General features: G+C 56.8%; 3 protein-coding genes across 3 annotated transcripts; 1 reads left to right on the top strand and 2 right to left on the bottom strand.

Annotated features, from left to right (window-relative positions):
• Window positions 1-1,898: 1,898 nt before the first annotated feature.
• ZNHIT2 (zinc finger HIT-type containing 2) lies at window positions 1,899-3,239 on the top strand. Its single transcript, XM_049780128.1, has one exon. It carries the CDS (start codon window positions 1,899-1,901, stop codon window positions 3,189-3,191), a length of 1,293 nt encoding a protein of 430 aa, XP_049636085.1. The 3' UTR covers window positions 3,192-3,239.
• Window positions 3,240-3,651: 412 nt separating this feature from the next.
• TM7SF2 (transmembrane 7 superfamily member 2) lies at window positions 3,652-8,484 on the bottom strand. Its single transcript, XM_049780129.1, has 10 exons — window positions 8,295-8,484; window positions 7,955-8,151; window positions 7,784-7,838; window positions 7,249-7,443; window positions 7,061-7,164; window positions 4,917-5,036; window positions 4,674-4,842; window positions 4,429-4,509; window positions 4,233-4,355; window positions 3,652-4,013 (listed from the first exon to the last, which is right to left on the bottom strand). The coding sequence occupies exons 1-10, from the start codon at window positions 8,344-8,346 to the stop codon at window positions 3,853-3,855; spliced, it is 1,257 nt and encodes a 418-aa protein (XP_049636086.1). The 5' UTR covers window positions 8,347-8,484; the 3' UTR covers window positions 3,652-3,852.
• A 165-nt stretch (window positions 8,485-8,649) lies between these two features.
• On the bottom strand, window positions 8,650-22,376 carry VPS51 (VPS51 subunit of GARP complex). Its single transcript, XM_049780122.1, has 10 exons — window positions 22,120-22,376; window positions 21,533-21,662; window positions 12,032-12,178; window positions 11,726-11,945; window positions 10,929-11,646; window positions 10,487-10,702; window positions 10,150-10,368; window positions 9,552-9,673; window positions 9,386-9,473; window positions 8,650-8,999 (listed from the first exon to the last, which is right to left on the bottom strand). The coding sequence occupies exons 1-10, from the start codon at window positions 22,348-22,350 to the stop codon at window positions 8,739-8,741; spliced, it is 2,352 nt and encodes a 783-aa protein (XP_049636079.1). The 5' UTR covers window positions 22,351-22,376; the 3' UTR covers window positions 8,650-8,738.
• Window positions 22,377-22,398: the final 22 nt, after the last annotated feature.

Here is a 22,398-nt window from a genome sequence, read left to right as displayed (position 1 = left end):
TTTTTCTTTTTTTTTTTGTTTTGTTTTTTTTTTTTGGGGGGGGGTCACACCTGGTGGTGCTCAGGGGTTACTCCTGGTTGTCTGCTCAGAAATAGCTCCTTATATTGGACTTTTTCAAGGCTACCTCTGGTGATATCCCTCAGCTTGGGTTTGTGGGGCTGGTTGGGAAGTCCAGCCAAGGACCCTTGGCTTTGACTGAAGGGACTGCATTTTTGTGAAGTTATCTCCAGAGTTTGCATTATGATTAGACTGTTTAGTGTCTAAAAAACAGCTTCCTGTCACCAGGCAATAGCCCTGACACAGGGATTGTCCTAGGAAAGCTAGTGACTAGTAAGAGACTTTAAGAGTGTTTTAGCCGGGCGGTGGCGCTAAAGGTAAGGTGCCTGCCTTGCCTGCGCTAGCCTAGGACGGACGGACCGCGGTTCGATCCCCCGGTGTCCCATATGGTCCCCCAAGCCAGGAGCAACTTCTGAGCACATAGCCAGGAGTAACCCCTGAGCGTTACCGGGTGTGGCCCAAAAACCAAAAAAAAAAAAAAAAAGAGTGTTAATGAGGGCCCGGAGAGATAGCACAGTGGTGTTTGCCTCGCAAGCAGCAGATCCAGGACCAAAGGTGGTTGGTTCGAATCCCTGTGTCCCATATGGTCCCCCGTGCCTGCCAGGAGCTATTTCTGAGCAGACAGCCAGGAGTAACCCCTGAGCATCGCCGGGTGTGGCCCAAAAACCAAAAGGAAAAAAAAAAGTGTTAATGAAAAAAACAAGTGTTAATGGGAACATAGTGGGCAGATACTGCTTTTTAAGGAGGGATGACACCTAAAATGAGCTCCAGTGGGGTGGGGGTGTGTGGGGAAATGAGCCCCAGTGCAGTCCACAGAACTGGCCACTGTGGATCAGAGTCCAAGGCCAAGAGGAAGGGATTCTGTGTAGATAGAACACTGTGAGGCCATAGTTCAAGGAGGTGGAGCTAATTGTGGGGACAGGGATTCCATCCACTGTCTGAAACAAAATATTAACGGTACATGGAACAACTCATTGAATAAGTGGCATTTTGGAGGATTCGACAGTAGGTAGATGAAGTCAAGATTTGGAGGTGGGAGTTGAATTAGACCTTTGAAACAACTGTTGATTTTAACTTTTCCTGACAAGGGAAATCAACATTTGTCATTCACATCTTGGTTGTACTTCCATTCGTTTTGCGTTTTTTTTTTTTTGGTTTGTTTGTTTTTTTTGGAGGTGGGGACACACCCAGAGACGATCAGGGTTTGGCTGCTCCTCACTCCTAGCAGGCTTAGGGGGGAACCGTGCATCAAACTCGGATCGGCCTTGTGCAAGGTCAACGCCCTACCGACAGTGCTACCGATCCAACCCCTCATTTTTCTCCTGGTCCAAGTCACCCTATTTGTGCAAGGCTTGGCAAGCATATGTGGTGCAAGGAAACAAAATCTAGTGAGCCGCATGCTGAGCAAGCGCCTTGACTGCCAATTCCAATACTCTTGATGATTTCTAGTTACCTGTGGTCCCTACAAGGGTCCCCATCTCCTCTCCTATCTGCCCAAACAGTCCCAGCAAAGATGAGTCCAGATGAATTTTCCCAGATGTGGGAGAGAGTGGGGAGGAAGAAGGGCGGCGGCAGCAGCAGCACCACCACCACCACTAGGGGGCGATCTGGTCCCAGCACAGCCTGCCTCTCCACAAGGAGCGGGGCTGGACCTGCACCAACTTCTGCGCATGCCCAGTTGGGAATAGCGGGCAGCGACTGGGGCGCGGCCTCCGCTGGAGGCTGGAAGTGGCCGGAGATCACGGTGGAATTTTCCTAGAGCGCCGCCTCCGGCGCGCCAGGAGGCGGAAGTGACCGAAGAGAAGCGCCGGAAGTGGACGAGAAGCGCGCGCCCAGTTGTCATGGAGCCGGCCGGGCCGTGCGCCTTCTGCCCGGCGGCCGAGGAGCCGCAGCCGGCGCGCTACACCTGCCCGCGCTGTAACGTGCCCTACTGCTCGCTGCGCTGCTACCGGGCGCACGGCAGCTGCGCCGAGGCCTTCTACCGGGACCAGGTGCTGGGCGAGCTCCGCGGCCTCCACGCCTCGCCCAGCCGCCTGGCCTGCGCCCTGCGCCGGCTGCGTGAGCAACGTGAGGCCGAGGACGAGGCCGAGGACGCGGGCCTGGGGCCCAGCCCGGGGCCCGGGGCCTTGTCGGGGCTCTGGGGGCGCCTGGGCCCCGCCGACCGGGCGGCCTTCGAGCGGCTGCTGAGCCGGGGCGAGGCCGGCCGGCTGCTCCCGCCCTGGCGCCCGTGGTGGTGGCGGCGCCGTGGGCCCGAGCGGCGGCTTCTAGAAGAACTGGGTGATGCCCCAGCAGAGGACCCGGCGCTGGCACCGACCCGGGACCCCCAGGAGCCTGCGGCAGCCGCCCCGGATACCCCCATCACCGGGGCCGAGGCGCAGCTTGGAGACAACCCCGTCACTTTGGGGGATGCACAGCTTGAAGACACCCCCGTCACCTTGGCCGACGCACAGCTCCGAGACGCCCCCTTGGCCCCTGCGCCCCCGCTGCCCACCCACCTGCCCTCGCTGGCCAGCCTGACCCGCGGCCCTGCCTCGCCGCTCGTTCGCTTCCAGCTGCCCAACGTGCTCTTCGCCTATGCGCACGCCCTGGCCCTGTACCACGGCGGCGACGACCCCGCGCTGCTGCCCGACCTCTGCGCCACGCTCCTCGGCGTGTCCGGGGCCCTGGGCGCCCAGCAAGTCTTCGCCTCCACCGAGGAAGCCCTGCAAGCCGCCGTGCACGTCCTGGAGGCCGGCGAGCACCCTCCGGGACCCCTGGGCACTCGGGGAGCCATGCGCGAGGCCGCCCGCATCCTGCTGGGGGAAGGCCAGGCCACCCAGAAGAACTACACGCTGGCGGCGCTGGGCCACCTGGCGCGGACCCTCGGCCAAGCTCGAAAACTGGCTGCTGCTACCGCTGCCGGGGAGGAGCGAGATCGCCTGTACCGGGCGCGGAAGAAGTGCCAGTTCCTGCTGGCCTGGACTAACGAGAACGAGGCCGCGCTGACGCCCCTGGCACTGCAGTGTGCCCAGGCCCACCGGACCCAGGTGGCTGCTGCCCAGGAAGTGGCAGCGCTCACCGGGGAGCTGGAGCGGCTTTGGGGGGGCCCGATGCCACCTGCACCCAAGACTCTCATTGAAGAGCTGCCCGGTTGATCTAGGAAGCCCCGGGCTTGTCTTTAATAAAACTGACCGCGTGTGGCCGCTCCTGAGTGGCAGCTGTGTCCTAACCACCACCTGCCTCATCTACACCGATGCAGTGTGTTTGTGGGCTTTTATTTATTTTGGGTGGGTGGAGAACTTGGGCCACATTCTACAGTGCTCAGGGCTCCCTCCTGGGGTGCTCAGGGGACCATATCCAGTGCTAGAAATAGAACTGGGGTCAGGGGGCCGGAGTGATAGCACAGCAGGGAGGGCATTTGCCTTGTACACAGCTGACCCCATCCCAAGCCTGCCTGAAGTGATTCCTGAGAACCACCGGGTATGGCCCCAAAACAAAAATTAATATAGAGTAGGTCAGTCTGTGAAAAGCTGGAGTCCTAAACTAACTGCCCCACCCCCATCCCACTCCAAAGCCTTTGTTGAACCCCCAGCAAGGAAGAAAAGCTTCCAGAGAGAAGGTTCTAGATGTTTATCCACCGAGAGAGCCTATCTGGTGCGCTGCACTTTTTTTCTCCTGGTGCCAAGCCTCGCTGAGGCTGATGTGTTCCTTCTTTGATGTGTCCCTAGGGGCTCAAGTCAGGTAGCCCCCCCCCCTCAAGAATCTCAGGATGAGGGTCTGAAGTATGCTCGTGCCCCTCCTGGGGCAGGCGCTGCCTCAGTAAATAAAAGGTACAATTCTGTAGGGCACCCTTTGGCAGTATTGGTGCCAGGCCTTGCCATACTTCTGTCGGCAGTTCCTCTCATCACGGGCCTCCCGGTGGACCAGCAGCACCGTCATGTAGAGGATGTAGAAGTAGGGCACCAGGTGGGAGACCCCTGAGGGGAGAGGGGCATTGTCACCCTACAGCCAGCTGCCTCGAGGCGGAAGCTCCTACATTAATAGTTCTTGGCAGCTGAAGAGTGGCAGTCCTGGTCGCAGTCCAGGACTCCGTCCCCTCTCCCTGAAAATTCCCTCCACCCTTTTCTCATGCCACACCCCACCTGGGCATCACTTCCTGCCCCTCACATGCACTACCCCCCACCCCAGCCACTCACCGCAGGGTAAGGACCAAGACAGAGACATAATGAGGTCCCCGAGGTAATTGGGGTGGCGGACCAGACCCCACCACCCCGCCACCAGTAGCTTCTTCCCTGTAGCTGTGGGGATGGTCTCCAGATCTGGTGAAAGACAAGACAGTGGGCGAGGGGGCCCGGCTGCCCTGTCACCCTGGTCCCTTAGACGCCAGCTCACCTGCCACCCTGGGGTCAGAGGGATTCTTTCGGAAGATGCTTTTCTGGGAATTGGATGCCCGGAAGATGTAGTAGCCAACAGCTGGGGGGACAGGGATGTGGGCGGAGGGTCAGCGGGAAGTGAGAGCCTACCTGAGGATTCTCCCCCAGCATAGCTGGAAGCTTCCAGAAGCCCCTGCCAGCCTCAGTGAGGGGACTCAGAGGAATGGAACGGTGGGAGGCAGGCCCCCAGTGGCCCTCACTGACCCTTGGTGAGGCAGATGATCAAGGCCCGGGGCAGCTCTAGAGGCTGCGGGTGGTGCAGCAGGAACTGGGCCTGAAGGCTGTAGGTGAAGGGCACCCAGGCCAGGTCCCCGAATGCCAGCATGAAGCCAAAACCGTCGTGGGTGATGTCCATGGTGCTAAGGACCATTTCCTGCAGGGCCGGCATTCACTGAGTCCCCGAGAGTGCCTGCGACCCCTCGCCTGCCCTGCCCAGCCCTGCCTCACCTCGCACCAGAGGGCATCGCCGATGTAGAGGAGCTGGAAGGCGTTGACCAGGCACATGGCGAGAGAGGGGCTGCCCCGGAGCTGGGCTTCCTTTACCAGCAGTGCCAGGTTAACGAGTGCCTGGGGAGGGAGTCCCAACCTAACCACCAGGAACCCTCACATCCCCTTCAGAAAAAGGAGGGTTCAGCCCGGGCACCCCCCATTCTCTCTAGTGTATCTTGTGAGTGCAGCCTTGTGCCCATTGAACAATCCAGGTCCAGGGTTATACCTGGTGTTGAGTCAGTGTCCTTAGGAAGGCAGGTGGCTGGCTGCCCTTTGCCAGAGCCATCTGCCCCAGGGTCTGTCTCAGATCCCCCCTCGCTTCCAGGGAAAGACATGGCAGAGCCCCCTCCCTCCCCTGTGCAGATCTTCCGTATCACATGTGAAGATAAGGACAGGTCAGAGGGGAGGGAAACTTAGGAACAACTAGTTTCTGAAATGTCGAGAGGAGCCTTGACTCACACCTGCTTTGGAAAGGGACCAGCCACAGGGGTGAAGCTGAAGCACATTTGGAAAGTTGTCAAGGCTGCCAGGACAGACCAGCTGTGGAGCCCGCCCTGGGTTCTAGGCACTGCACAGCCCCCTACTCGTCCAGAAATAGATTTTGCACTCAACTGGCTTAATTTACAGCTGCACCTGCTCAGCGCCCCACCCCCTTCTCCTCCAGCCCATAGTACCCTGTCTTTAGCTCCTTTTGTTGTTTTTGTTTTGGGTGGTTTGTTTTGGGGAGGGGCACACCTGGCAATGCTCTGGGGTTAACTCCTGGACTGGACTCAACAGCAATTACTCAGGGCAGTGCTCTAATGAGGACCATATGGGATTCTGGGGATCCAATCTAGATTCCTTGCATGCAAGGCAAACTCCCTCCCTGCTGTACTTTCATTACTAGCTGGCCCCTTTTCTTTGTTACTTGGTAATTTGGACCAAATTCAGCAGTGTTTTACACTTAGGGATCACTCCTTATTTTTTGTTGTTTTGTTTTGGGGCCAAACCCGATGGCACTCAGTAATCGCTCCTGGCAGGCTCAGGGGACCATATGGAATGCTGGGGATGGAACCCGGGTTTGTCCTGGGTTAGCTGAGTGCAAGGCAAATATCCTACAGCTGTGCTATTATTGCTCTGGCCCCAGAGATCACTCCTTATATGCTTGAGGGACCATTTGGGGTGCGAGTAATTGAATTTTGGTCAATGCAAGTACCCTACCCAAAAATCCTTTTTTTTATTTTTTGTGGAGTCACATCTGACTGTGCTCAGAACATGCTCCTGGGCTTACCATGTACAAGGCAAGATTCCTACTTGACATGCTTCAGCCCTTTAGTTCCTACTCCTCTGCCCCATTGGATGGAAACTGAGGTGGCTGGGGGCCAAACGTTCTTTTTTTTTTTTTTTTTTTTTTTTTTTTTGGTTTTTGGGCCACACCCGTTTGATACTCAGGGGTTACTCCTGGCTATGAGCTCAGAAGTCGCTCCTGGCTTGGGGGACCATATGGGACACCGGGGGATCGAACCTCGGTCCGTCCAAGGCTAGTGCAGGCAAGGCAGGCACCTTACCTTTAGCGCCACCGCCCGGCCCCCAAACGTTCTTTCTTTCCTATTTAGTTTTTGTTTTTGTTTTCGGATCACACCCACCTATGTTCAGGAGTTACTCCTGGCTCTGCCCTCTGCTTAGAGGACCATATTGGGAACCGGGGAATGAAACCTGGGTCAGCTAAATGCAAAGCAAACACCCTCTTCACTGTTCTATCATCCCTTGGGCCCCAAGGGTTCTTTTTGTTTGTTTTGTTTTATTGGGGGGCACACCAGAAACAGTGCTCAGGATTTACTTCTGGTTCTGCACTCAGAAAAATCACTCCTGGCAGGCTTGGGGACCATAGGGGATGCCAGGAATTGAACCTGGGTCGGCTGTGTGCAAGGCAAATGCCCTCTCGGTTGTGCTAGTGCTCCAGCTTAGGATTCTTGCTTTCTTTTCTGTCACTTATTTCCTTTGCCTCCCTGTATCTAAGACACATGCACTCGACTCGGCCAACGCTGTGGAATGTATTTCTGCCTGATTGGGTTCTGTGTCCCACTCCTGGCCCTCGGCCCGGCCTCACACGCCCAGCATACCCAACCGATGAGGCCAGGACGCAGCTCACAGAAATATTTGAAGTCAAAGGAACCGATGCGTGGGTTGAGCTCCCGTCCCATGAAAAAGTCGTAAATGGGATTGCCTGGAGAATAAGGGGTGTGTGTGCAGTGGCCATCAAACACCTCGTCTGCCTCCCTCCAACCACTATCGGGCCGGCCCCTCTCACCCGAGCTCCCCACGGGTGCTAGGTCTTCGACAGGAGCAGCCAGAGCCTTTAGATAGAGGAGGACGCTGAAGATGACGGCGATGAGGGTGGCAGCAGATGCCAAGGGCAGGAGCATCTCCGCCAGGGCGCCCAGCGGCAGCCCCAACAACACCCCCGAACCCACCAGCAGGGCTGTCAGCACCAGGGCCTGGAAGCCTGATGAGCAGCACAAGATGAGTCCTAGGGAGCTGAACCCCGACCACCACCACCCCCTCCCCAGCCCATAGCCTGGGGCGTCACTGAACCCACCCCAACCATTGGCCAACAGAGGATCAGCGGTACTGCTGATGAGGTGCAGTCATATAAAAGGGGGGGCAGGTGGGACAAGGAGGGTGCAGAAGGGGAAAAGGTGTTTCATGGAGCAGGGGTCCCGGGAGCAGGTGGGACAAGGATGCGCAAGGGGAAAAGGCATTGCACGGAACGAGAGTCACCATGCATGGGGCCCCGCCCCCCCAATCTGACTCAAGGGGTTCCCTGTTGTCCCTCGCCCAGGCACCGTTAATAGGATAACGGAGGCGACGCTTGTCCTTCAATTCCAGCCCCTCGGCCACCTGCAGGCACAAAAGCCTCAGGTGAGGCCCGCGCGGGCTTTTGTCCGGGCCCAGCCGCCGCCTCCCCTCCGCCCCTGCAGACAGACCCCAGCCTCGGCCCAGCGGCCCGCACACACCTTGCGCGCGGGCAGCAGGTAGAAGGCCGCCTGCAGGCCGAGCCAGGAAAGGCACAGCAGGAGCGCGCCGGGGCTCCAGAGCTCCTGCAGCCCGGGCAGGGCGGGCGGCGGGGCGAGCAGGCGCGCGGGTTCGGAGCCGGCCACCAGGACCAGGTGGACCATGGTCGCCGGGAGCAGCAGCGTCATCAGCGCGACGCCTGCGAAGGGACGATGGCTTGGGCGCCCCCTTCCAGCCCCCCAGTCCCCAGATCGAACCCCTCCTCGGCTCTCCCGCCCGCCCATCTTCCCGCATCCCCATCGCAGCGCCCCGCTCCAGCCCCCAGCCCCCCGGCCCCGTTACCCAGGGGTCCCCCGAACTCCTGCGGGGCCCGAGAGCCCTGCGGAGGGGCCATGGCGTCTACTCCGCCGGGGTGCCGGGGCTCCCACAAGCCGGCCGCGTCTGAGTCCGTCCCGATCCCCGAGGACGCGGCCCCGCGGCGCAGCACCTGTCATGGACCGGCGGCGGCCGCGGCCCCAGGTCTTTAACCGGGCCCGCCCCCGGCCCACTCTGGGCCCAGCCGGGCAGCCAATGGGATCCGGGGGCGGGGTCCACGCGGACTGCTCATTGGCTGCCCCGCACCCGAGCCCCACCCAGCCAGGCACGCTGGCAGCCGATTGGGCGCGGCGTCGCCGCCTGACATCTTTATTCACAGGCTGGGAGTGGGGGGAGGCTGGACCACGAAGCCCTCCGCCCGGGAGGGAGGGATGCAGGGATGCGGGAGGGATGGAGGGAGGGAGATCGGGGCTAGCCGCGCTCGCAGATGACTTCGACGACGCTGGGCTCCATGGGCACCGGGTCCGGGCAGCGCAGGGCGGCCGAGGCCACCACCTCGTCCAGCAGCAAGTGCACGAGCTCCTCGTCGGCCACGAAGCGCCACAGGTAGAGCTGCAGGAAGTGACAGTCCACTTGCACCTGCTGCAGCCCGAAGCGCCCGAAGGTGCGCAGCCGCACGCACTCCAGCAGCGTCTTCAGGCTGATCTTGATGATGCCCGTCAGCACCGAGACCTGCAGGCGGGTGGGGGTGGGGACACACACACACGGGGATCAGGGTCGGGGGCTCGGTGTCCCCGTCTTCTAGGCAGGGACTGGGACTGGGAGGAGGTGAGGTGTGGCAGCTGGGTTGGGAAAGAACATTCCAGACAACGGGGAAGTGGGCGTAAGTGGGCGAGCGAGAGACAAGGCACACCAGCTCTTCGGCTGAGCTGGGGCAGAGCGTTATGGAGAGCGAGGGGACGCCCTCCTCAGCCCCCAGACCCAGGGCAGGGGGCTCCGGACCACCATACACGCCGAGAAATAACCAGCGCAAAGGGGACAGTGCGGGGGTTCCACTGGCTGCTCTGGCCACCTCTCCCCCGGGCCCCAGGCAGGCAGGGTCAGGGAGGCCTTTAAACCTTGTTGAATTCCACAGGGCTGAACACATCAATTCGCTCAGAGAACAGCTTCTGGATGTTGCTCAACAGGTTGGTGTCCATCGGGGCACTGGAAAGGGGGTGAAAAGCAATCAGCACGCCTGCACATCAGTCCTCCCTTGGCCCTCGCCCCCGCCAGAAGGCAGACCTCGGAGTGTAGCTGGGCGCATAGCGGCCCTGCTGACGGGAGCTGCTGTAAACCGAGAAGGTTCTCTTGCTGGAGTCGCTGCTCTGGGCCTTGCGAACACCCTCTTCATACAGGAGCCCCACCTGGTTGCGAGAGAGGAGGTACTGCGAAGTGGCCGGACCCAAGGGCCAAACGGCCACCATGAGTGTGACCAGTGGGGCATAACAGTTAATACTTAGGGCTGGAGAGACGGTAAAAGAGGTTTGTTGTTGTTAGGGCGCTTGCCTGGCATGGGGCAACACAGTCTTTCTCCCTGGTACCACATAAGGTGCCCCAAGCCCCACCAAGAACGATTCCTGAGCACAGAGCCACGAGTAAGCGCGGAGCACCGCCAGCTGTGGCCACTGCACCCCTCCCCCAAAACCAAATGTTGGTACTTAAGGGTAGATGATGTGGTTCACACGTCACCTGTTGGGGGTCCTGGGCTTAGCGCCCCCAGAGCCGGCACAAGCCCATCTGCAGAACCTATACCCAATGACTCCACAGCCTGGGGCCGGGGAGAGTCAGGGCCCAGGTGCCACCCACAGCCCCACCCAAGCCCCAGGCTGCAGCAGGGCACCTGCACGTCAATGGCCGTGGTGTCCTCTACCACCCGCTTCATGACAGCCCGCACGTTGCGGGGCTCCAGGGTGCTAAGCCAGTCCCGAGTCTCCACACTCTTGCGCAGCATCTGGGAGATGACCAGGCCCTGCACTTTCACGTAGTGGGTCAGCAAGCAGCGGGCCGTCTCCCTGGCCTCGGCACACAGCATGCTCACGGGTGTCACAGGAGACGGGTCCTTGGCGGAGGAGGACGACACAAGGGCAGAAGCACGGTGGGTCCGGGGCCCGCCGCCGTGTGTGGGATTTGGGGGCCCACCATGCCGACCTCTGTGCTGCCCCAAGTTGGCGGCTCACCTGCACCAGGAACTGCTCGTCGGTGAGGGTGAGGATGTAGGAGATGGTGGCCGTCTCGTAGTCCAGGCACAGGCGAGAAAGCAGGAGCAGCAGGGCAGGCGGTGTTGCACCCCCCTTCTCCCCGGGACTGTCACAGAAACTCTGGGCTGTCTGGCACATGGAGCGGATGAAGCCCACGATGAGGCCCTCCCGGACGCCCTGGCTGCAGAACTCACCCTGGGAGAGGTGGGGAACACAGTCAGCGGCCCCTTCTGGGGGAGACCCTGTGGGCTGCACTCTGTATTTTAGCACAGGGAGGATTGGGCAAATGCTGGGGGACCCTCTGTATCTGCCTCCATCTCTCCAGGCTGGGACAGCCTTCAGGACTGTCAAATCCAGAGGCCCTGAATCCAGCCAGCACCCGGACTACTAGGACCAGGAAGAAAGAAGAGCAGGGGCGTACCCTGAAGTAGGGCGTGTTGGAGAAGGACACCTCCTTGGCCGTGAAGAGGTGCACGGCGGCCAGCGAGGCCTTGATGTGGCTCAGGACGGAGCTGGCCACGGTGCTCAGCAGCTCGGCCAGCCCGGGGCCTTCTTTCCCCGCCAGGCGCGGAGCGGCCAGGGCCTGGCGGACGTCGGTCAGGCAGCCTAGGAAGGCGGCCCGCAGGCCCTGCAGGTGGTGGCCCAGGCGTTCGCGGGCCACGCGCTCCACGATCTCCGTAGCAGCCTCGGCCAGGCGGGCGGCGGCCAGCAGGGACCCGGGCGCGCGGAGGCGCCGGTGGAAGCGGTCGAGGGCGCGCACCAGCAGCGAGTTGTCGCTGCCGCCCTGCTCCTGGGCCAGCCTCCGCTCCACCAGCGCGAAGTAGCGGCCGCCCAGCTCCCGGGCGAAGGCGGCCAGCTTGGCGGCGCCCTCGGGGCCCTGGGCGGCGAAGAGCTCCTGGTAGGCGGCCGCTACCTGGCAGAGGCCGCCCACGAAGCCGCTCCCGCCGCGGTCGGTGAACTCCAGCACGTCGGGGGCCGGCGGGGACGGGCCCAGCTCGGCCTCCAGGCGGCCCAGCTCCTCCTCCAGCCGGCCGCGCGCGTGGGCCAGGAACTCCTCGCACAGGTCGGCCGCCGGCTCGCCCAGCGCCAGCAGCAGCTCCACGCACTCGGCCTGCTCCGGGGCGCCCGAGCCGCCCTCCCTGCGGGGATCGGGAGGTGACGGGACTGCTAAGTGGGCACGGGGCGCGCGGGGCAGGCCAAGGCGGCATCTGGGCGCACCTGAAGCGCTGGCGGAGCTGCTGGGCCAGGCGGGCCGTGATGACCTGGCAGTCGTCCTGGATGGCGCGGAAGGAGGGCAGGTGCTGGTACTGCTGCAGCACGGCCCGCGCCCGGCCCTGGTAGCGCACCGCCTGCCCGTAGGCGCCCAGCTCCACGCACTTGGTGAGGCGCGACGGCAGCTCGAAGAGGAACTGCAGCTTCCTCAGCAGCGCGTGCACCCCTGCAGGGGAAGGGGTCGGGATGCTAGTTCCCGAGCCCCACCGAGACCGGGGGGAGCACGGCCGGGCACGCGATGGGGGCGCCCACCTGCCAGCTTGGTGATGCGCTCGTGGCGGTCCTGCAGGGTGGAGCTGATGCGCGCACTGAAGTCGGTGATCACGGCCATGTTGGTGGCCAGCCGGTCCATCTCGTCCTCCATCTTCCGGAAGTCGTTCTTCATCTTCCGGATGGTGTCTGCGGGGACGGATGCAATGGAACGAGTGGAGTGACCCAGGGCGCCCTTGGGACAACCCAATGTGGTTCCCTCGCTCGCCCCCCATCCCCAGCGGCCATTCCTAGTCCTGTCGGGGGCTTGGTGATACAGGTTGGTCAGTGTGACTGTGCACTCTGGGGTGCCCCTGGATCTGAGGGGTCACAGTCTGGCCACCCAGGCCTAGACTCCAAGGAAGCACCGGCTCAGGACCCTGCAGTCCTGGACAGCCTCAATCTCCGTCCAGATTCCTCAACCCTGATGTCATGTATTTCCTCTTTCCCATTGGGGTGCTGTTCTCCAGCAAGTTCCAGCCTTGGCAGCACCCAGAGGCCTATTTCCCGGCCCCCCTCCACACTCCAGCTTCAACCCCCCCCCTCCATGTTCTTTGCTGTTTTCCCCCCTTCCCGAGTCCTCACCTCAGTACCCTGTCAGGCCTTGACTCACTCTGGCCTCCGCGCCTTGCTAGTCTCTGCAGGGTCTCCCCAAGAACAGCCCCCCTGCAATGCCAGGCACTCATCCTCTTCCGACTGACACCCTTTGGCTGAACTCTCGATCTTTGTCCTCCTAACATTCCTCACGGCTACACCGTCTCATTCACCGCCACCCGAGTCTCCTCCACTACTTATTAGTGACTACAAAACGGCCAAGCAGGAGGCAGAGCGATAGTAGAGTGGGGTGGTGGTGGTGGTGGTGGTGGTATTTGCCTTGCACACGGCTGATCCAGGCTCGATCCCTGGCATCCCACGGGGTTCCCAAATCCTACTAGGAGTAATTTCTGAGAGCTGAGCCAGAAGTATCCTCTGAGCACCCCTAGTTGTGGCAAAAAATAAAAAATAAATAAATAAAAATTACGAGATGGCTAGGCACTGGGACAGCTGAGAGCTGTCTACAGAATCCTGCCAACTAGAAGAAAGAAGGGGCTGGAGTGATAACTCAGAGGTAGGGCATTTGTTTGCCTTGCATGTGGCCAACATAGGATGGACCCTGATTTGATCCCCAGCACCCCATATAGTCCCCCGAGCCTGCCAGGAGCAATTTCTGAGTGCAGAGCCAGGAGTAACCTGAGCACCGCTGGGTGTGCAAGGCAGACACCTTACCTCTAGCGCCACCTCTCTGGCCCCATCTCTTTACACTTTTAATTTGGCTCTTCTGTGCTGGGCGGCCACTCCAGGAGTCAGGACTCTGCTCCTAGCCTCTGTCAGTGCACGCCCTGTGTGGTCCTCAAAATAAATTACAATCGTGGTTTTGGCAAGATTTGGCTCAGTTGAATAAAAAAGGTTGCTGACCACTGAGGTAGGGCATTTGCCTTACATCCAAAAGGACAGTGGTATGAATCCCGGCATCCCATATAGTCCCCCGTGCCTGCCAGGGGCAATTTCTGAGCGCAGAGCCAGGAGTAACCCCTGAGCGCCACTGGGTGTGACCCAAAAACCAAAAACCAGGGCCGGAGAGATAGCATGGAGGTAGTGCATTTGCCTTGCATGCAGAAGGATGGTGATTCGAATCCCGGCATCCCATATGGTCCCCCGAGCCTGCCAGGAGCGATTTCTGAACATAGAACTAGGAGAAACCCGAGCGCTGCCGGGTTTGACCCAAAAACCAAAAAAAAAAAAAAAAAAAAAGAATCCTGTGATTAGGCTACAAGGCCTGGCGATAGTACAGTGGGGAGGACACCTGCTCACAACTAACCTGAGTTGACCCCTGGCATCCTGTGTGATCCCATAACACTGCCAGGACTGATTCTGACACGCGTTAGCCCTTAAGCTCTGTTTGGATACGGGGCACCCACTCTAACTTGGCTTTCTCTTTGTCAAGATCCCTTCATCAGTCTGTTGTTTTGCTTACTGAGACCAGAAAATGCAGGGGTGGCATTCATAGTAGTGACCCATCACCATGCTGGATCAGGACCAATTCTGCATGTTCAGCCCTGAGCTCATTCCCTGGCCCACCCAGCCTTTGTTTTCAATTTTCTGTATCTTTTTTTTTTTGTTTTTGGGTTTAGCCTGGTGATGGTCAGGGGTTACTTCTGGCTCTGTGCTCAGAAATCGTTCCTGACAGACTCAGGGGACCATATGGGATGCCAGTGATTGGATGCGAAAGGCAGATACCCTCCCCACTGTGCTATCTATCGCTCGGCCCCCAGGTGGTGTGTTTTGGTGGAAATACAGGGTGAGAGTTGTTAGGCACATCGGGCTGCACAGATGGCTTCCGCCTGACTTTCATCTCAGGGTTTACTCGTGGCCGTGCTTGAGGGAGACAATATATGGTGCCAGAAACTGAACTGGGATGATCATATCCCTTGGCTCTTGTACTAGCTCTCTGGCCCCTTTTATTGTTTCTTTTTTTGTTTTGTTTTGTTTTTTTGTTTTCTTTTTTTGGGTCACACCTGGCAGCGCTCAGAGGTTACTCCTGGTCTAAGCTCAGAAATCGCTCCTGGCACGCTCAGGGGACCACATGGGATGCCAGGATTCGAACCACTGTCCTTCTGCGTCTAAGGCAAATGCCTTACCACTGTGCTCTTTCTTCGGCCCCTTTTATGTGTTTCTTAATGTTTGCTCTGAGGATTATCACAGTATCTTAACTTATAAAAATGTGGGTCAGGAAGGTAGTTCAAAGATCTGGGCCCTGGCATGTTCATGGGCCGATTTCAACACCTTGAACTGGGAATTCTGGTCCAAGCGCTGCCAGCCCAGCAATAAACCATCCAGCCCAGTTGGCTGAGCATTGCCAAAGTGGCTCCACGGGCCCAACAAGAATCTCTTTTGGGGTCGGAGAGATAGCATGGAGGTAAGGCGTTTGCCTTGCACACAGCTGACCTAGCACAGGCCTGAGTTCAATCCCCAAGATCCCATATGGTCCCCCAAGCCAGGAGAGATTTAATATTTTTTGGTTTTTGGGTCACACCCGGCAGCACTCAGGGGTTACTCCTGGCTCTACACTCAGAAATCACTCCTGGCAGGCTCGGGGGACCATATGGGATGCTGGGATTCGAACTACAGTCCTTCTGCATGCAAGGCAAATGCCCTACCTCCATGCTATCTCTCCAGCCCCAGGACAGATATCTAAGCACAGAGTCAGAAGTAATCTAAGAGCTGCCAGGTGTGACCAAAATAAATAAAAAATCATTTGGGAGGTCTCCCAAAGACTGAGGTTTGGGTAAAGGCCAACCTAACTTTTTTTTTTTTTTTTTGGTGGGGAGGCCACATCTGGAGGTGCTCAGGGGTTACTCCTGGCTCTGTGCTCAGAAATTGCTCCTGGGGCCTGGAGAGATAGCACAGCGGCGTTTGCCTTGCAAGCAGCCGATCCAGGACCATAGGTGGTTGGTTCAAATCCCGGTGTCCCATATGGTCCCCCGTGCCTGCCAGGAGCTATTTCTGAGCAGACAGCTCAGGGAGTAACCCCTGAGCTCCACCGGGTGTGGCCCAAAAGAAAAAAAGAAAAAAAAGAAAAAGAAATTGCTCCTGGCAGGCTTGGGGGGCAACATGGGATGTCAGAAATCGAACCTGGGTTCATCCCAGGTCAGCGTGCAAGGAAAGCACCCTATCACTGTGCTATCACTCTGGCCCCAACCTAATGTTTATGGTGTAAAAACTGCTCCAATACTTCCCTCATTCCATCATACTGCCATAATCACAAGTTCCAACTTTTTAGATTGTTTTGGATCATATCTGGTGGTGATGGATATTCCTGGATGTCAGGGATCAAACCCAAGATAACTTCATGCAAAGCAGACCCTCCAAAGAGGGTTTTTTGTGTTTTTTGTTTTGTTTATGGCCACACCCAGGTACCAAGGGATTACTGTTTTTTTTTTTTTTGGGGGGGGTCACACCCAGCAGTGCTCAGGGGTTACCCCTGGCTCCATGCTCAGAAATCGCTCCTGGCAGGCTCGGGGGACCATATGGGACACCGGGATTCAAACCGATGACCTTCTGCATGAAAAGAAACGCCTTACCTCCATGCTATTTCTCCGGCCCATTTTTGTTTGTTTGTTTGTTTGTTTTTGGACCACACCCAGCAGCACTCAGGGGTTATTCCTGGCTCTCAGCTAAGAAATCGCTCCTGGCAGGATGGGGAACCATATGGGATGCCAGGATTTGAACCACCCTTGGTCCTGGTTTGGCCGCTTGCAAGGCAAACATCCTACTGCTGTGCTATCTCTCCGACCCCATAAGGGGTTACTTAGCACTCGAAAAATCACTTCTAGTGGGCTCAGGGAACATATGGGGTGCTGGGGATGGAACTAAGGTAAGCCATGTGCTTAGCAAGTGTCCTAACCAATGTACTATCACTTCAGTCCCTCCAGTCTCCTCTTTCTGGTTCATGATAGATTTTTGGTGGTGGGAGTGAGGTTAGGCCATACCTTGTAGTTTTCAAAAATTTTTGTTGTTGTTGTTATTTTTGTTTTTGGGTCACACCTGGCAATGCTCAGGGGTTCCTGCTGGCTCTATGCTCAGAAATTGTTCCTGGCGGGCTCGGGGGACCATATAGAATGCCAGGATTCGAACCACTGTCCTGCATGCGCAGCAAATGCCTTACCTCCATGCTATCTCTCCGGCCCCTTCATGATTGTTTTTAATAAGAATATAATTTGTTGGGGCCGGAGAGATAGCATGGAGGTAAGGCGTTTGCCTTTCATGCAGGAGGTCATCAGTTCGAATCCCGGCGTCCCATATGGTCCCCTGTGCCTGCCAGGAGCAATTTCTGAGCGTGAAGCCAGGAATAACCCCTGAGCACTGCCGGGTGTGACCCAAAAACCAAAAAAAAAAAAAAAAAAAAAAAGAATATAATTTGTTTTTGTGCCACATCCAGCAGTGCTCAGGGGTTACTCCTGGCTCTGTGCTCAAAAATTATTTCAGAATATGTTCAGGGGACCAGACTGGATGCTGAGGATGGAGCAAGTCAGCCTCATGTGAGGCAAGGGCCTTCCCTCTGCCCTGAGGGATAGAAATCCTGACTGGCCAATGTTTTACCTAGACGCACTCTGAAGTCCACTGCCTTTTGAACATCATGGTTTCTGGTAATAAATTAACTGCTTTTGCTTTGTTCTGTGGCTATACCCAGCTCTTCTCAGGAATCGCTCCCAGTGGCGCTCTGAAACCCTATGGTATGGGTGCGAGTGGAAGTGGGGAACTGAACCTAAATCAGTCACATATAAAGCTAACACTTTCCCCACTATACTACCTCTCCAGCCCCTCTTTTCTCCGTTTTGTAATTTGACGGGAGGGGGCCTGATCATTAGCTGTCCTAAATATACCAAAATTTTGAGTCTCCTGGTGTTGATTCCACAGTGATTAAGGTGCTTTAACTGCCACTCACATGGAAGCCCCTAGCATGCACCTTTTTTAGGATCGCCTCTGTATATCTGAGGTCTGAAATGACTCTTCCAGCACTGCTGACAGTGTCCAGTTCTTAGCGCAGTGCTTTCAGTACAATTGCCACCTAACACTAAACATAGTTATGATTTGCTCCATTTGCTAAATTTCTGTGGCAATTTTTTCTTCCTTCACATATTCACGCATAAAATGTTCTTTTGGTTTTGTTTGGGAGCCGCACCCAATCCCTCCCAGGTTGCTTAAGGGCCCTATGGCACAATGTGTAGAACAAGCCTGGGCAAAAAACTACTACCAGCAAGTAGTACTTTCTTTTGTGTGTGTGTTTTGTCTTTGGGGCCACACCTAGCAGTGTTCAGGGGTTACTCCTGGCTCTGTGCTTAGGAATCGCTCCTGGCTCAGGGGACCATATGGGATACCAGGGATCGAACCAGTGTCTGTCCTGGATCAGCCGCATGCAAGGCAAATGCCCTACCACTGTGCTACCACTGTGGCCCCCAAGTAGTACTTTCTGTTTTGTTTAGGGGCCACTTTCAGCGGTGCTCCAGGCTTCTCCTGGCTCTGGAATCATTCCTGGTAGTGCTTGGGGGCCATATGAAATGCTGGAGACCAAGCCTAGGTCAGCCACATGCTAGGCTAGCGCCCTCTGCACTGTGTTACAGTTTTGGCCTTTCAGTTTTGTTTTGCTTTTTGGGCCAAACTTATTGCTACTAGGGGTTACTCCTGACTATGCGCTCAGAAATCGCTCCTGGCTTGGGGGACCATATGGGACGCTGGGGGATGGAACTGTGGTCTGTCCTAGGTTAGCACATGCAAGGCAAATGCCCTACCACTTGTGCCACCGCTCCAGCCCTGTCTTTCAGTATTTTTAACTGAATGTTTTTACACACTAAAGATTCTAGAGACTGACTCCCAGGTCCCAACTTTTCCTTTTTCTTTCTCATGTTGCTAAAGATAGGAAGGAGCTAAGGAGGCACAGAGCCGGAACAGGCCAGGCATGTATTTCTTCAGTCACTCTGGTCATGCCACCAGCATCCGCCCACTCACGAGAAATAGCTGAGTAACAGCTATGCGCTACTGGCTCAGGAGAGATAGTACAGGGGATCTGATCTGCCTTGCACACACTGATCCAGACTCAATCCCTAGAATCCGAGCACAGCCAGGAGTAATTCCTAAAGGCAGAGCCCGTAGTAATCTCTGAGCATCACTAGTTGTGCCCTCTAGCCCCCCCCCCCCCCAAAGCAACTTCACCAGAACAGCTCATGTGGATGATATTTAGCCATTTTCTAGTCTTGACTATGAAATAAAGGAAGAAAAAAATGAGTTATTTAAGATCTTTGGAACCCCGGACATAATTCTGCTTGTTTTGGAACGTCTGACCACGCTCTGGGCTTACTCCTGGCTTCGTGCTCAGAAATCACTCCTGGTGGTACTTGGGGGGGGGGGGGTCCATATTGGTGCTAAAGATCATACCCAGGTTGGTGTGTGCTAAGGAAGCACCCTACCCACTGTTCTCTTGCTCCAGCTCCAGAGGCTTTATTTTGTCTCTTTGCTTCACTGTGGCTTGAGGGCTGAAATACAGCTTAGGCACAGGGAGGCCCCAGGTTCAATTCACAGCCCTGCCTGTCCCCCACATACAAACTGGCTCCACTAGGGCCCTGCCATGCTGAGTCGGAGCACTGATCCAGCTACTAACTAGCTCCAGAATTCTCTGAACACTGATGAGTGAACCCTCCTTTCCCCAACAAAAAAAGGGAAGGATTTGAGGCTGGAGATGTAGCTCAGTGGCTCAGTGGTTGAGCATGTTTCTCATGGATGGGGCTTTGAATTCAGTTACCTCACCCCAACACAAAAGGAGGGGAGGCAGGGCAGGCGGGCAGGAGGGCTAGTCTGCTCATCATCAATGGAAAAGGGGGCCAAAGGGGGCAGCTGGGCACCACAAACGAGACTAACTGCCCTTACTTGGGTTTTCTTGGTATCATGGATACTGTTGTGAACTCAGCTAAATTTCCTTTAAAAACTTGAAGACTTGGGGCTGGAGAGATAGCTTGGAGGTAAGACATTTGCCTTTCATGCAGAAGGACGGTGGTTTGAATCCTGGCATCCTATAGGGTCCCCTGTGCCTGCCAGAGGCGATTTCTGAGCATAGAGCCAGGAGTAACCCCTGAGCGATGCCGGATGTGACCCAGAAACAAAAACAAAAACAAAAAAAACTTGGAAGACTTGGCCGGAGAGTTAGCACAGCGGCAGGGCATTTGCCTTGCACACAGCAGATTCAGAATGGACAGTGGTTCGAATCCTGGTATCCCATATGGTCCCCTGACCTGCCAGAAGCAATTTCTGAGCACAGAGCCAGGAGTAACCCTGAGTGCTGTTATGCGTGACCACAAAAGAAAGGAACAAACAGCAAAATAAAAAACTTGAGGGCCAGGGCTGCAGTAATAGTACAGTGGGTAGGGCACTTGTCTTGGATGTGGCTGGCCCAGGCTTGATCCCTGGTACCACATATGATTCCCACAGCACCAAACAGGAGTGATCCCTGAGCACAAACCAGGAGTAAGCCTGAGCACTACTGGGTGTGACCCAAAAATACAAACAAAATCAATAAGCAAAGAAAGACTAATAAAAAAACTTGGCCATGGGGCCAGAGAGATAGCATGGAGGTCAGGTTTTTGCCATTCATGCAGAAGGTCAGTGGTTCAAATCCCGGCATCCCATATGGTCCCCTGAGCCTGCCAGGAGCAATCTCTGAGCAGAGCCAGGAGTAACCCCTGAGTGCTGCCGGGTGTGACCCAAAAACAAAACAAAACAAACAAAAAAAAAACTTGGTTAGGTGGGGTGCACAGAGGGGACCCAAGGACACTAATGGAAGTAAGCAGACCCCCTGGTGGAGGGTGTAATATGCACAAAACCCTATCACTGGCAGTCTTATAAACCATGGTGCACCAAGTAATTTTAAAAACAAAACAAGGGGCTGAACGGATAGCATGGAGGTAGGGCATTTGCCTTGCATGCGGAAAGATGGTGGTTTGAATCCCAGCATCCCTTATGGTTCCCCTGAGCCTGCCAGGAGCTATTTCTGAGCGTAGAGCCAGGTATGACCACCCCAAACAAAACAAGGAATATCAAAGTGTCTTCAGGCCAGAGAGAACACATGCTCAACAGGCAGAAGGACACAGTTTGCATGCAAAGGTGTAAGTTTGATCCCTTGCACCTCATTGTCCACATAGCACTGCTTGGAGTGACTCCTAAGCTCTGAGCTGGGAACATACTTGAGCATTGCCAGGTGGAACCCCAATAGGAAATAAAAATTCAGGGCCTGCGAGGTGGCGCTAGAGGTAAGGTGTCTGCCTTGCAAGCGCTAGCCAAGGAAGGACCGAGGTTCAATCCCCCGGCATCCCATATGGTCCCCGCAAGCCAGGGGCAATTTCTGAGCGCTTAGCCTGGAGTAACCCCTGAGCATCAAATGGGTGTAGCCCAGAAAAACAAAAAAAAGAAAAAAAATTCAGGGCCAGAGCAATAGTACAGAAGGTAGGATGCTTGCTTGCCTTGCATGCAGTTGACCCTGATTTGATCCCTGGCATCTCATATGGTCGCCTAAGCACTGCTAGAGTAATTCCTGAGTGTATAGCAGGAGTAATCCCTGAGCATTGACTAGTGTTGTCCCCATCCCCCCAAAAATTTCATTTTGTCCCTTTTCCCTTGTCAACACAATCCTAAGGACTGAGAGAGTTCAAAGAGCTTTGCATGCAGGGGCTCTAGTGTGCTCCCCAGCCTTGCATGGCGCCCCCGGTACACCCCAAAATGCCCTTGGAGTGCTGAGCCAGCACCGCACGATGTGGCCTCCAAAACAGGTGAAAACAATCCTGGGGGCAGATTCTTCCACCATTCTGCAACTGCAGATGCTCAGGGAATAGTGTTGAGCTGAGCCAGAATGGGTCAAGGCCAAGGTGGGGTCCAATACACGTGGGGTATGGGGGGGAGGCGCGGCCCGGTGGGGATCACCTGTAGCTGAGATGAACTTGTTATAATTCTCATAGACCAGAGTCTGCATGTCGCTGTCTAGAGCCCGGATCTGCCGCACCATGTCGGTCTCACTGTCCATCAGCTGGGCCAGGGGACATTCTCTGCGCAACTGCAGGAAATCCTGGGGTTACTGCTCCGATCAGGAGTGGGGGTCACCCAGCTTGGCGGGTTGGGGTGCCATTGTGAAGAAAGAACAACTGCTAGAGGGAGGGGTCAGTCCCCAGAGCCATCTAATGGCCCCCCAAGAGCCCTGCCCTGGGTGATCCCTGAGTAAGGATACAGGAGTCAGCCCTGGTGTTTAGAGAGCCGGGTCAGGACACACCAAAACGAGCGGAGACCCAGTAGAATAGGTTCTGTTAGTTCAGATCCGAAGGGTGGGAGCAGCACTGGACCACGCCCCCCTATGCCATCTGCTCCAGGCACACCGAATTCCAGCTGTGCCCTTCCAGCCAGCTGGGGTAGACCCGTGAGCTTCGGGTAGACCCTCCCAGGACCCCCCCAATCCTGCATCTAGGGGTGCAGGGACTCCAGGTGGGCCGGTCCCCGCCCCCCCAGCAACCACAGACCTTGTCCAGATACACTTCCGGGTCAAAGTGCGCCCCGTTGAGGTCTGTGGGGTCCAGGGGATCGGGCCCCGCGGGCCGCCCCGCCGCTTCTCCCTCCGACAGGCCGTAGTAGAGCTTCAGCATCCCGTGGGCTTTCCGCCGGGGCTCCGGGGCCTCCGCCTCAGCCACGTCGGGGACGTCCTCGAAGCCGGAGCCCGGGACGGGCCCAGCGGCCGCCGCCGCCGCCGCCATGGCCGCCCCCTGTACCCCGGCGGAACGGGTCGGGGAAGAGGCATTTCC

Source organism: Suncus etruscus, chromosome 9, assembly GCF_024139225.1.
Source record: "Suncus etruscus isolate mSunEtr1 chromosome 9, mSunEtr1.pri.cur, whole genome shotgun sequence".
Lineage (NCBI taxonomy): Eukaryota > Metazoa > Chordata > Mammalia > Eulipotyphla > Soricidae > Suncus > Suncus etruscus.
The sequence above is the reverse complement of the archived record's forward strand: the minus strand, read 5'-3'. Positions and strand labels throughout refer to the sequence as shown.